Genomic DNA, 13,636 nt, shown 5'->3' with positions numbered 1-13,636 from the left:
AAAGAGTTTCACTTAAAGCCTCCTCAGAATGCATCCTCACCTGTACTGACTGGGAAACCACAGGTAACGTCTTTTGATATACTATGGGATGATTTCAGTCTGCAGAATGTATATACCCGTATATATATATATATTATTACTTTAAACTGGATGTGAAACATTATTTTGTAGCAGAAATTTAAAATCACACAGAATGTTATTTATTTACTTATATGCTGAATTCCCACCTGTTTGTTCTTCAAAGAGCCCGCTGTAAATGTAAACAAATGAAATGCTGACAGCACAAGTTTTAATGTGATTGAGTAGTATGGAGGAAGGTAAGGGAGGGTTCAGGATCAGAGTTTCCGTTGCTATGGCCTTCAGTGCAGGCACAGGGGAAGAGATGGCATGTGGTGGGAAATGGTAATAGGTTCTACGGTATTCTGATCATTAAACCCCCCCCCCCCCCCATTATCCTCCCCCATGCTTGACTCATCCCATGAGAACCTCTAGGGCGAGATTCTAAGTCCCGACGCCAGAGTGAAAACCGGAGTATTTCACTCCAGCGTCGGAGGCCGCTCCTCGCCCCCTATTCTCCCACCTCTGGGGGGCAAGGAGCGGCGCCACGTCATTTACGCGTGCCGGGCCTTGGCGCCGCGTAAAAGCGGCGGTGCGTAAATTACGCGGCCGGTGCCGCATAAATGATGTCACCTGCGCATGCGCAGGTTGGCCGGCACCAACCCGCGCATGCGCGGTTGCTGTCCTCCCCGTGGGCGCCCCGCAAGAGATGTCAGAGTGATCTTGCAGGGCGGCGGAGGAAAGGATTCCACCTTTCAGAGAGGCCAGCCGACCGATTGGTGGGCACCGATCATGGGCCAGACCCCTTTTGAGCCCCCCCCCCCAGTGCAGGATCCCCCCCTCCCCGCCCCCCCCCATAGGCCGCCCCCCCCCCCCAGTGTTCCCGCACTGTTCCCGCTGGCAATGACCAGGTGTGGACGGCACCGGCGGGAACACGTAGCATTGGGCAGGCCGCTCGGCCCATCCGGGCCGGAGAATCACCGCTCGCCCGTTACTAATGGCGAGCAGCGATTCTCCGAGCGGCCAGCCGTAAATCTCGCCGCACCGGTTTGGGGGGGTGCCGGGGCGGCGTGGTGGGACTCGCCCAGCGCCCCAGCGATTCTCCCACCCGGCATGGGGGGGAAGAATTGTGCCCCTAATATCCGACAGTGACCACTCAACCTACCCCATACTGGATACCACTTCGCCATTTGGCTGGGGCTGTTCCCTCTGCTAGCCAGCACCCTCAATTTAATCTTCAGGACCTCCATCTCGGGGAGGCAGTGGTGTAGTGGTATTTTCACTGGACAAGTAATCCAGAGGTGATACTCTGGGGATCGGGTTCAAATCTCACCATGGCAGTTGGTGAAATCTGAATTCAATGAAAACCTGGAATTAAAACCCTAATGATGACCATGAAACCATTGTTGATTGTCATAAAATCCCATCTGAATCACAATGTCCTTTTGGGAAGGAAATCTGCCATCTTTACCTGGCTTGACTCCAGACCCACAGCAATGTGGTTGACACCTAAATGCCCTTTGAAATGGTCGAGCAAGCTGCTCAGTTCAAAGGCAATTAGGGATGAGCAATAAATATTAGCCCAGCCAGCAAGTCGCACATCCTATGAATGAATGAAAAAAATTGATAGTACTGACTCTGGCCTTTAGGCCCTTCACCCCCTTTCAGGATCACCACAACCAGAATGTTAGGCCTTCCCTCCTCCACACCTCCCTGTATGCAAGCTTCACTTTCGAACACCCACTGCCTTGTGACATAGAACATATGAGCAGAAGGAGGCCATTCAGCACATTAAGCCTATTCCACCATTCACTATGATCATGGTTGATCCTCTATCTTGACACCCGCACACTCTTCATACCCCTTGATGCCTTTAGAGTCTAGAAATCCATATATTTCATTCTTAAATATATTCAGTGGTTTGGCCTCCACAGATTTCTGTGGTAGAAAAATTCAAAGGTTCATCACCCTCTGAGTGAGGAGGTTTCTCCTCATCTCAATCCTAAATAGCCTGCCTTGAGACCGTGACCCCTTATGTTAGACCCCTCCCAGCCAGAGCAAACATCCCTTCATCCAGTCTATCCAGCCCTGTCAGAATTTTATACACTTTAATTAGATCCCAGTGAATTCCGGTGAATACAGGCCCAGTCGACCCAATTTCTTCTCGTATGACAATCCTGCCATCTCAGGAACCGGTTTCATGAATCTTCGCTGCACTTACTCGATGACAAGTATATCTTTTCATAGGTCACATCAACTGCCCACAATACTCCAGGTGTGGTCTCATCCAAGATCCTGTACAGCTGCTATAAGACATCCTTACTCCTGTGCTCAAGTCCTCTTGTAATGAAGGCCAACAAACCATTTGCCTTCTTAAGTGCTTGCTGTGCCTGCATGCTTGCTTTCAGTGATTGGTGTAAAGGACACCCACATCCCTTTATACATCAACATTTCAATCTATCACCAATTAAATAATACTCTGCCATTCTGCTTTTCCTACAGAAGTGGATAACTTAACATTTATGCATGTTTTGTTGCATCTATCATGTATTTGTCCAATTACTCAGCTTAATGAAATCAGCTTGAAAGCTCTTAACATCCTCCTCACCACTGACATGAATACTCTGCCTTAAAAACACAAATCCAGCTGCTGCGCACCACCTTTACACACTCGAGAATTGGGTGCTACAACATTCTTGTATGTCACTGACTTTATCTTGAACGTAACCAAAAACTGAACTGAAAACTGTTTCAGGTTAATGAGTATTCATGGAATGCAGATATTTTAACATGTTGCAACCTGCCACAGGTCAGAACGGATATCAACATTCTGCAAAGCATCCACCGCGTTTACCTCGGCATCTCAACCTGGTGTCGAGAAATCAAAATTTCACATCCTGCCTAATTCAGTCACCTTACACGTCATGTTTGCCACTCTTGTGGGCTCCATAAAACTCTCCCCTATAGCTTCAACTGAATGGGTCCAATTAATTTCTTACTTTTATTGAAAGTTTTTCCAATTTAGTTTTGGAGACAGGTGAGAGATTGTTTGTTACAATTGTAGAGGCTCGAACAGTACCCTTCCCTGCTTTCATAGTTGGTTAATAAATAGTTTACACTCCAACTATTTTGAAAGAGAAATTAAATATTTGAATGATGTTGAGCAATATTCAATCATTAAAACCACAAGAGTTATTTTCAGAACTGATTTGTACTGGGCTTCATGGGCTTCATTTGCTTCGGAATCAATTCCGTATTTTACAACAATGCAATTATTCAGCAGGACAAGGACTAAGATTTCCTGTTTGTCATAACCTGGGGTTAAGCAGGTCATAGGACACTAATGAAACCTTAAGCAGGTCATGGGACACTTATGAGATGTGGAATACTTTAGGGGCAGGGTGCTGCCTTCACAGGAAGGCTATGAACTGTGAGTAGCCTCCTGTAGTAGAGTAACTGCTCTATACTCTTGTTCTGCTGCATTAAACCATTTCCTTTTGATTCAACCTGTTTGGCTTGGTGTGGGCCCCTTTCTGACCTCATAATACTGTTAATAGGAGTAATTATTTTCCATGTGTTGTTGACTTGTGACATGTGTCAGCCAGCAACTTGCTTTGCAGTAAATCAATTGGAATTGGTGAACAGAATCCTGCTCAGATTAAAACCTGTCACAGGTTACAGGTCAGAGGCCAACATGCATTCTGGGAACCAGCATTACATTGTAACTCGACCAGCCTACTCTGAGATCAACTTCAAAAAACAAAATCAACAAGTGGAGAGGTGCCACAAAACGGCCCAGGACCATTTGAGGAGTTATTTTAGGTAAGTGGTGTGAATTAACTGTACTGTCTTACAAAAAGGTCAATCCAATCTTGTATCATTTGCAGGTCGTCCGAATACTTATAAAAGAACACAGGAATTATTAGATAAGAAAAGACCAGAATTCAGTGATCAATTATCAGTCATTTGCTATCAATTAATTTACAACAGATCCAGAAAGGGGTGAGGAAACAATCAATGATGGAAAACTTTGCTTACAGCTTGCAAGGGCGCCAACGCTTGTAGATCATGTGAGGTCACATATAGATCTATTTCCCTTCGCCTATCTGGTGCCAATTTAGACAGGTTCCTGGAAGTGTCATCACATGACCTTCTATCACAATATCCTCATAATTAGTCCCTCTGACATGCCTGCCTAGGACTCGTTAATATCTGTTTTAAACTAATTCCTGGGATGTGGACATGCCTGGCTAGGCCAACATTTATTATCAATCCCCAGTTGTCCTTGAGAAGGTGGTGATCTGCCTTCCAGAATGTCTGCAGCCCTTGTGTAGGAACGTCTACAGTGCTGTTAAGAAAGAGTTCCAGGATTTTGACCCAGCGGCAGTCGAGGAATAGTGATACATTTCCAAGTCAGAATGGTGGTTAGCAGGATGGAGAGGAAGTTGTGACCCCACATGCCCCATGCCAATCCACCTACCCTGCCCATCTTTGGGTTGTGGGGGCGAAACCCACACAAACACAGGGAGAATGTGCAAACTCCACACGGACAGTGACCCAGGGCCGGGATCAAACCTGGGACCTCAGCGTCGCGAGGCACCACCGTGCTGCCATTATTCCATCACGCTCCTGTCTTGTGCCTTATAGATGGTAGACAGGCTTTGGGAAGTCAGGAAGTAAGTTACTCTCTGTAAGATTCCTAGTCTCTGACGTGTCCTTCAGCCACCGTATTTATATGTCTGGTCCAGTTCAATTTCTGGGCAATGGTCCAGTTCAGTTTCTGGTCAATGGTCACCCTCAGGATGTTGATAGTGTGGGATTTAATGTTGGCCAGGTCTTGCTTCATTTGGACATTGACTCAGATACTGATCTGAGGAGTTGTGAATCATGCTCAACATTGTGTAATCATTAGTGATTCTGACCTTGTAATGGAGGGAAGGTAATTGATGAAGCAACTTAAGATGGTTGGGCCGAGGACACTGGCCTGAGGAACTCCTGCAGTGATGTCCTGAGACTGAAATGCTTGGCCTCCAACAAGCACAACCATTGACCTTTCTGTCGGTATGGCTCCAACCAGTGGAGAGTTTTTCCCCCCCAGTTTTCTCACAGCAATGGTCCAGAGATTGAATTTTAATTGCTGGAGACTTTCAGGCAATTCTGAAGGGTTGGAGCTTTAGTTCAGGGGACATTGAATGAGGTTTGAAACCCTTTTTTCGCTTAATTTCAGTAATGGAGCAAATTCTTTTCGATACTCATCCACTATCTCCCACTCAGTTTTAAAAAGAAGGAGCTGTCGCAATATCATGATAGGACAGACCTTGTTACAATGGTTACAATGTTGTATTGGTTCACCTGCATTGCATATTTATCCTAGTGTAATATATATATGAATAAAGTACTTGATGTTTACGTAACCCCAAACTTGTCACAGATGAATGTGACAATTTGCTTCTGGCCATTGACAATGTGAGGTATGTGATAAGTCAAAAGGTTATACCTGAACAACAGGAAATTACAATGTCATCCACATTTTCATGAGGGCATTATAAATGCCATACAGATGGCAATGACGATAAATCCCAATTATTGTCTTCTTGAATTATTGTGCCTGGACTGCTACTCATAGTTAAAGCATCAGCTGACATTATTAAATGTAAACTGGCATAAAATTCATGCAATAATCCATACATAACTATATCAAAAGCTTCTACAAGATCCTCCTTAAAAGCAGTTTCATCTTATTGAATCGGAATTTTAACAGCAAGAAAATAGTTCAGCACTTCAGACTATGTTGGCAATACAGCTGTTTTGGCTAGACATAAATATTGACATAAAATGATTTTATGAAAGAAAATATAAAGAATGAATCTTATGATGTTTTATTCAATGCAATAAGCAGTTTGCTTTTGGTTTTTGAGTAATCTTCTGACCCTTGTGGTAGGTAGCATAGAAGTGCCCATTTTTCTCATGGCAACATGATATTTGAGTTTTTGCGGACCATGAAACTTTGAGGGCTGTCGCTGCCTCACTCCATCCAACACCTTAGACACACAAACTGCTAACAGAGCCTGCAGGGTAGACTCACAGCTGAATTGAGGGCAGTGAAGGTGATTGTAACTCACAATTTCTGCCTATTCAGCACCGAATGAGAATTATATAAGAAAACTTTCTGTTTGGATACCTCACTGACTTAACTAAAATATGTAAGTACTTAATAAACAGCGGCCAGATCTGTTCACCACTCATTCTTGAACTTGAAGTGGGCGGCACGGTGGCCCAGTCGTTAGCACTGCTGCCTTTGACGTTGAGAACCCGGATGTGATCCCGGCCCTGGGTTCGATCTCGGCCCCAGGTCACTGTCCATGTGGAGTTTGCACATTCTCCCCATGTGTGCTTGGGTTTCCCCCCACAACCCAAAGATGTGGGGCGCGATTCTCCGCTCCCACGCCAGGTGGGAGAATCGCGGGAGGGCCGTTCTGGCACCCCCCCGTGATTCTCCCACCCCCCTAAAATGGTGTGTCGCATTTTGGGACACGCCGCTCGAAGAATCGCGGGCCGCCGTTTTTCACGGCAGCCCGCGATTCTCCGACCCGGATGGGCCGAGCGGCCTGCCGTTCCCAACTGGTTCACGCTGGCGGAAACCACACCTGGTCGCTGCCGGCGTGAACATGGCGCCAATACCTGGTTTGTGGCTTGTGGGGGGCGGAGAGGGGAGTGAGCACCAAGACCGTGCTCGGGAGGGGACTGGCCCGCGATCAGTGCCCACCGATCGTGGGGCCGGCATCTCAAAGGGACGCACTCTTTCCCCTCCGCCGCCCCGCAAGATCAAGCCACCACGTCTTGCAGGGCAGCGGAGGGAAAGACGGCAACCGCGCATGCGCGGGTTGGCTCTGGTCAACCTGCGCATGAGCGGCTTACGTCATTAGGCGCGTCGGCAGCGTCATTCTCGGCACACCGGGCCTTGATGCCAGCGACAAGGCCCGGCAGCCGAGATTTACGGCACGGCCCTCCTAGCCCCCCCGGGGGGGGGGGGGGGGGGAGGAGAGAGAGAATAGGGGGCCAGGAGCGGCCTCTGACACCGTCATGAATCTCTCCGGGTTTCACGACAGCGTTGGGCCTTGCGGAGAATTCCGCCCGTGCAGTTCGGGTGGATTGACCATGCTAAATTACCTCTTAATTGGAAAACAATAATTGCGTACTATAAATTTTTTAAAAAGTCTTGAACTTGAAGTGAAAGACATCTTAATTGCAGCAACACAGGTTTATTTGAAAGAAACCTTGCTCTATAATGAGGATTAACCAGGCGACACGGTGGTGCAGTGGTTATATATAATGAGGATTAAACGAATAACTAACTCGGGATGGAGAACCTGAAAGTGAATCTGACAAGGATTAGAAATGGTTTCAATAATATTACTGACCATACAAAATGTAATGTGGTACAATTTATTTCTTGGTTTTCTAAGAGGCTGTCTCTCTTCCAGATGTTCAAAGGCAAAGGCAAAGAGGATCTTTTACACATTCCTTCCCATCGCATCTTGGCTGCCAGGGTATAATGTGAAAGAATGGCTTCCGAATGATATTGTGTCTGGTGTCAGTACTGGACTTGTGAGTGTTCTACAAGGTACTCCCTGCTGTAGATTAACCCCTGCAAATATTGTTGCAGAAAATAATATTTTAATACAATGTTCTCAAAATCGAGGTCTATTATTTCCAGTCCAATTGGAAAGATGATGGTAAAGGGTTAAAATCCTTTTAACATGTGTTAGTTTTATTTATATCATAAACCGATAAGCAATGGCCTTCAAGGATCCACAAATTGTTCTTTGTCTTATCTCTTCTATATCTAAGTTTCAAAGATCATTTTGTCTTAAGTAAAAAACATTAAACAATGGATATGGGATGACAGCAATAAAGTTAAACTGATAGGAAACTTCCTGAGTTATCTTTAGCCAGTCTATAATTAGGCTGCTCATGGAATCATGAAATCACATGCTACAGAATAGTGTGAGTGTGACAGTGAATGTGAGTGGCACATTGCCTCTGATTTGCCACGCTGCCTCTCTGATCCTATATTAGAGGAGACACAATTTTCTCCAACTAAACATTGAAAGAATCAATGGTCCCCACCAAAAACATTATTCCCAAGCCACTGACTCCGTCCTTCCTCCTGGCCATTGTCTGACTGTTCGTAAACTTGGCATGCTATGTGACTGACCTGGACCACCACCGACCCATAACATCAGGCTTCCATCATCAAGGCCATCTATTTCCACTTCTGTAATGTTGTCTGATTCTGCCCTATCTCAGCACATCTACTGCTGAACCCTTCACTCGTGTCTTTCTTACCTCCAGGCTTGACCATTTTAATATACTCCTGGCTTCTGGTCCAGAAGTTGCTCAATTTTAGAATTCTGATTCCTGTTTATAAACCCCTTCATGACCTTGCTCCTCTAACCCTCCAATCTTCGAACATATCTGTGTTCTTCGAATTACTCCATTATTTCCGATTGTGCCTGCGTTGCCCACCCCCTAATGTCTGGAATTTCCTCCCTACCTTTCTTTCCTCTCTTTGATCACCTGTCCTAAAGTTTAATTCCATCATTCCTTGCCCTGTGAAGTACCTTGGGGTGTTCTACTATGTTCAAGGCATTTTCTAAATTCATATGGTTGTTGTTCATCCATCAGGTTAGCATAGCTTTAATTAACTGCAAAATGCTCATGTTAGCTGCATGACCTTGAGAGCACAAGGTTATAATTTTAAAATGAGGTCATTTAGAGATGATGCTGGGAAAGATATTTCTCTGTTGCTTCACAGCGCCAGGGACCCGGGTTCGATTCTTGGCTTGGGTCACTGTCTGTGCAGAGTCTGCACGTTCTCCCTGTGTCTGCGTGGGTTTCCTCCGGGTACTCCGGTTTCCTCCCACAAGTCCCGAAAGACGTGCTTGATAGATGAATTGGACATTCTGAATTCTCCCTCAGTGTACCTGAACAGGCGCCAGAATGTGGCGACTCGGGGCTTTTCACAGTAACTTCATTGCAGTGTTAAAGTAAGCCTACTTGTGACACTAATATAGATTGTTATTATTATTACAAAGACTAATGGAATTCTGGAACTCTCTCTACCAAAAAGCTGCTGAGACTGGGGGTCAACTGAAAATCTCAATGTTGAGATTGATTGTTTTTTGGTCGGCTTGGGTAATAAGGATATGAAATCAAAGCGGACAGATGAATTTAAAATGGAGACCAGCCATGATGTAAGTGACGAGTGAAACAGGATTCGAGGAACTGAATGGCCTCATCCTGTTATATAGGCCCTCTGTAATTATTTACTCCTTTTTCCCCATGTAAATAAAAAGAATGTTGCTCCAACCTGTGAATATGATAATTTGAAGTGCCATGATTTTAGCTCTTGTCTCGATAGAGAGGAGATGCAGCCTGACCCCATCAACTCCAAATTGACGCCAACCCACTCCAATTAATTCAACCTGATCCCACTCACCACAAGTTAATTCCAGCAACTAGTAGCCAACCCTCTCAATCCAACCCTAAGTCTATCAACACAAACCCAACCCCCTCAACAAAACACAACCCAAACCCTACCTTATTAACCCAAATCCCATCATCCCAACCCCTGTCCTATCAATGCAAATTCAACCCTGTTATCCCATCCCAACTCCTATCATCTCAACGCAACTTATCAACCCAACACTTAAACATTTCAACCCAACCCAACCCTATCAACCCAGACTCAACATCATCAGCCCAAACACAAGCCTATCAACTCAAACCAACAGCCCCAAACCCAACCTGACCAGCCAACCACAACCTTATCATACCAACTACAACAATTTCAACCGAACCACAACCATATCAGCCCAGCCTGATCAACCCTCTCGGGCATCAGCCCAACCAACCAATCCAAAGTTTACCCTATCAATCTAACCTCAAACTTATCAACCCAAATGCAACCTTGTCACCCAAAATCAACACCATCAATCCAAACTCAACCGTGACATATCATCCTCAACCCTATTAGTCCAAACACAAGGCTTCCAACCCTAATGCCAACTCTATCAAGCTACAACCTTATCAACCCAACCTGGGGCCGATGAACCCAAACCCAATCCTATCAATCCAGACTAAACCCTATCAAACCAAACTCAGCACCAGCAACCCAAACACAACCCTATTATCCCTACCCCACTCTCAGTCCAAAAACAACCATATTAACCCCAATCCCATCAACCCAACATCCATTTCAACCCATCTGCAACCCTAGTAACCCAACTGCAGCCAAAGCTATTGAACCAAACCCCACCCTAGCAACCTATGGTAATGACAAGGGGAGTGGGCACGTTCACAGGGAGATATTTATTCAGCTTTACATTGGCATGTACATTGGGCTCAATTGGATTGGATTGGATTTGTTTATTGTCATGTGTACCGAGGTACAGTGAAAAGTATTTTTCTGCGAGCAGCTCAACAGATCATTAAGTACATGGGAAGAAAAGGGAATAAAAGAAAATACATAATAGGGCAACACAAGGTATACAATGTAACTACATAAGCACCGGCATCGGATGAAGCGTACAGGATGTAGTGTTAATGAGGTCAGTCCATAAGAGTGTCATTTAGGAGTCTGGTAACAATGGGGAAGAAGCTGTTTTTGAGTCTGTTCATGCGTGTTCTCAGACTTCTGTATCTCCTGCCCGATGGAAGAAGTTGGAAGAGTGAGTAAGCCGGGTGGGAGGGGTCTTTGATTATGCTGCCCGCTTTCCCCAGGCAGCGGGAGGTGTAGATGGAGTCAATGGATGGGTGGCAGGTTTGTGTGATGGACTGTGTGGTGTTCACAACTCTGAAGTTTCTTGCAGTCCTGGGCCGAGCAGTTGCCATACCAGGCTGTGATGCAGCCAGATGGGATGCTTTCTATGGTGCATCTGTAAAAGTTGGTAAGGGTTAATGTGGACATGCCAAATTTCCTTAGTTTCCTGAGGAAGTATAGGCGCTGTTGTGCTTTCTTGGTGGTAGTGTCAATGTGGGTAGACCAGGACAGATTTTTGGAGATGTGCACCCCTAGGAATTTGAAACTGCTAATCATCTCCACCTCGGCTCCGTTGATGCTGACAGGGGTGTGTACAGTACTTTGCTTCCTGAAGTCAATGACCAGCTCTTTAGTTTTGCTGGCATTGTGGGAGAGATTGTTGTCGCTGCTCCACTCCACTAGGTTCTCAATCTCCCTCCTGTATTCTGACTCGTTGTTATTCGAGATCCACTATGGTCGTATCTTCAGCAAACTTGTAGATGGAGCTGGAACCAAATTTTGCCACGCAGTAATGTGTGTACAGGGAGTAGAGTAGGGGGCTAAGTACGCAGCCTTGCGGGGCCCCAGTATTGAGGACTATTGTGGAGGAGATGTTGTTGTTCATTCTTACTGATTGTGGTCTGTTGGTCAGAAAATCGAGGATCCAGTTGCAGAGTGAGGAGCCAAGTCCTAGGTTTTGGAGCTTTGATATGAGCTTGGCTGGGATTATGGTGTTGAAGGCGGAGCTATAGTCAATAAATAGGAGTCTGATGTAGGAGTCCTTTTGTCGAGATGCTCTACGGATGCGTGTAGGGCCAGGGAAATGGCATCTGCTGTGGGCTGGTTGCGACGGTATGCGAATTGCAGTGGATCTAGGTGTTCTGGGAGTATGGAGGTGATGCGTTTCCTCACCTTAGAGTGATCACATTAGAGTGGCTAAGGTAAATATTGGTCCTTTAGAGGATGAGAAGGGAGTTTTAATAATGGGAAATGAGGAAATGGCTGAGGAACTGAACAGGTTTTTTGGGTCGGTCTTCACAGTGGAAGACACAAATAACATGCCAGTGACTGATAGAAATGAGGCTATGACAGGTGAGGACCTTGAGAGGATTGTTATCACTAAGGAAGTAGTGATGGGAAAGCTAATGGGGCTAAAGGTAGACAAGTCTCCTGGCCCTGATGGAATGCATCCCAGAGTGCTAAAAGAGATGGCTAGGGAAATTGCAGATGCACTAGTGATAATTTACCGAAATTCACTAGACTCTGGGGTGGTCCCGGTGGATTGGAAATTAGCAAACGTGACACCACTGTTCTGGATCTTCTGAACCAGACAACGTGCCTCAATGACTACTGTCCGGTGGCCTTGACTTCAGTCGTAATGAAGTGCTTCGAGAGGTTGATCATAAGAACATAAGAACATAAGAACTAGGAGCAGGAGTAGGCCATCTGGCCCCTCGAGCCTACTCCGCCATTCAATGAGATCATGGCTGATCTTTTGTGGACTCAGCTCCACTTTCCGGCCCGAACACCATAACCCTTAATCCCTTTATTCTTCAAAAAACTATCTATCTTTACCTTAAAAACATGTAATGAAGGAGCCTCAACTGCTTCACTGGGCAAGGAATTCCATAGATTCACAACCCTTTGGATGAAGAAGTTCCTCCTAAACTCAGTCCTAAATCTACTTCTCCTTATTTTGAGGAATTGTCCCCTAGTTCTGCTTTTACCCGCCAGTGGAAACAACCTGCCCGCATCTATCCTATCTATTCCCTTCATAATTTTAAATGTTTCTATAAGATCCCCCCTCATCCTTCTAAATTCCAACGAGTACAGTCCCAGTCTACTCAACCTCTCCTCATAATCCAACCCCTTCAGCTCTGGGATTAACCTAGTGAATCTCCTCTGCACACCCTCCAGTGCCAGTACGTCCTTTCTCAAGTAAGGAGACCAAAACTGAACACAATACTCCAGGTGTGGCCTTACTAACACCTTATACAATTGCAACATAACCTCCCTAGTCTTAAACTCATCTGCACCTGGATGAACCTCATGCATGGCACATTACAAAACCCAAACACAATCCTATCATCACAAACCCAAACCTACCAACCCAACCCAACCCAACATTATCGACTAAACCAAAATCTATCTACTGGACCCCAGTCCTATCACCAATGCATTTGGAATATTGTGTGCAATTCTGGTCGTCACATTATCAGAAGGGCATGGAAGCTTTGGAGAGAATGCAAAGAAGATTTACCAGGATGTTGCCTTGTCTTGAGAGTGTTGGCTATGAGGAGAGGTTGAATAAACTAGGATTGTTTTCTCTCAAAAGACAGAGGTTGAGGGGAGACCTGATAGAGGTCTACAAAATTGAGAGGCATAGACAGGGTGAACAGTCAGAGGCTTTTTCAAAGGGTGGAAGTGTCATTACAGGTTCAAGTTCAAGGTTCAAGATTCAAGGTTCAAGGTGCAAGGTTTAAGGGAAATGTGTGGGGTACGTTTTTCAGGCAGTGGTGGGTGCCTGGAACGCCCTGCCAGAGTGTGTGGTGGAAGCAGGCACATTAGCAACAGAGGCTCTGGATGGGTACATGAATAGGGAGGAAATAGAGGGATCCGGACCGTGTAAGGGCATAAGGTTTTTTTAAAACTCGGGTCAAAGGCTTGTTCCTGTGCTGTACAGTTATTTGTTCTTTGTTCTAACCCTCAACCCCAGCACCCCAACCCTATCAAAAAACATCAATCCTGTCATCCCAACCCAACAATATCTACCCA

General features: G+C 45.6%; 1 protein-coding gene across 2 annotated transcripts in view; it reads left to right on the top strand.

Annotated features, from left to right (window-relative positions):
* The first annotated feature begins 3,507 nt into the window (after positions 1-3,507).
* The window catches only part of LOC119973214 (chloride anion exchanger-like), a 146,472-nt gene continuing 136,343 nt past the window's right edge, over positions 3,508-13,636 (top strand). Inside the window, exons 1-2 of one of the 2 annotated variants that reach the window (XM_038810873.1) lie at positions 3,508-3,879; positions 7,542-7,681. In XM_038810873.1, the coding sequence (XP_038666801.1) occupies positions 3,650-3,879; positions 7,542-7,681 (370 nt within the window). In that variant the 5' untranslated portion in view covers positions 3,508-3,649. Of the gene's footprint in view, positions 3,880-7,541; positions 7,682-13,636 lie in introns of those variants that run through there. The other variant, XM_038810874.1, reaches the window with a different exon arrangement.

Source organism: Scyliorhinus canicula, chromosome 11 (assembly GCF_902713615.1).
Source record: "Scyliorhinus canicula chromosome 11, sScyCan1.1, whole genome shotgun sequence".
Classification (NCBI taxonomy): Eukaryota; Metazoa; Chordata; class Chondrichthyes; order Carcharhiniformes; family Scyliorhinidae; genus Scyliorhinus; species Scyliorhinus canicula.
Note: the sequence above shows the minus strand (reverse complement) of the source record. Positions and strands in the feature narration are given on the sequence as shown.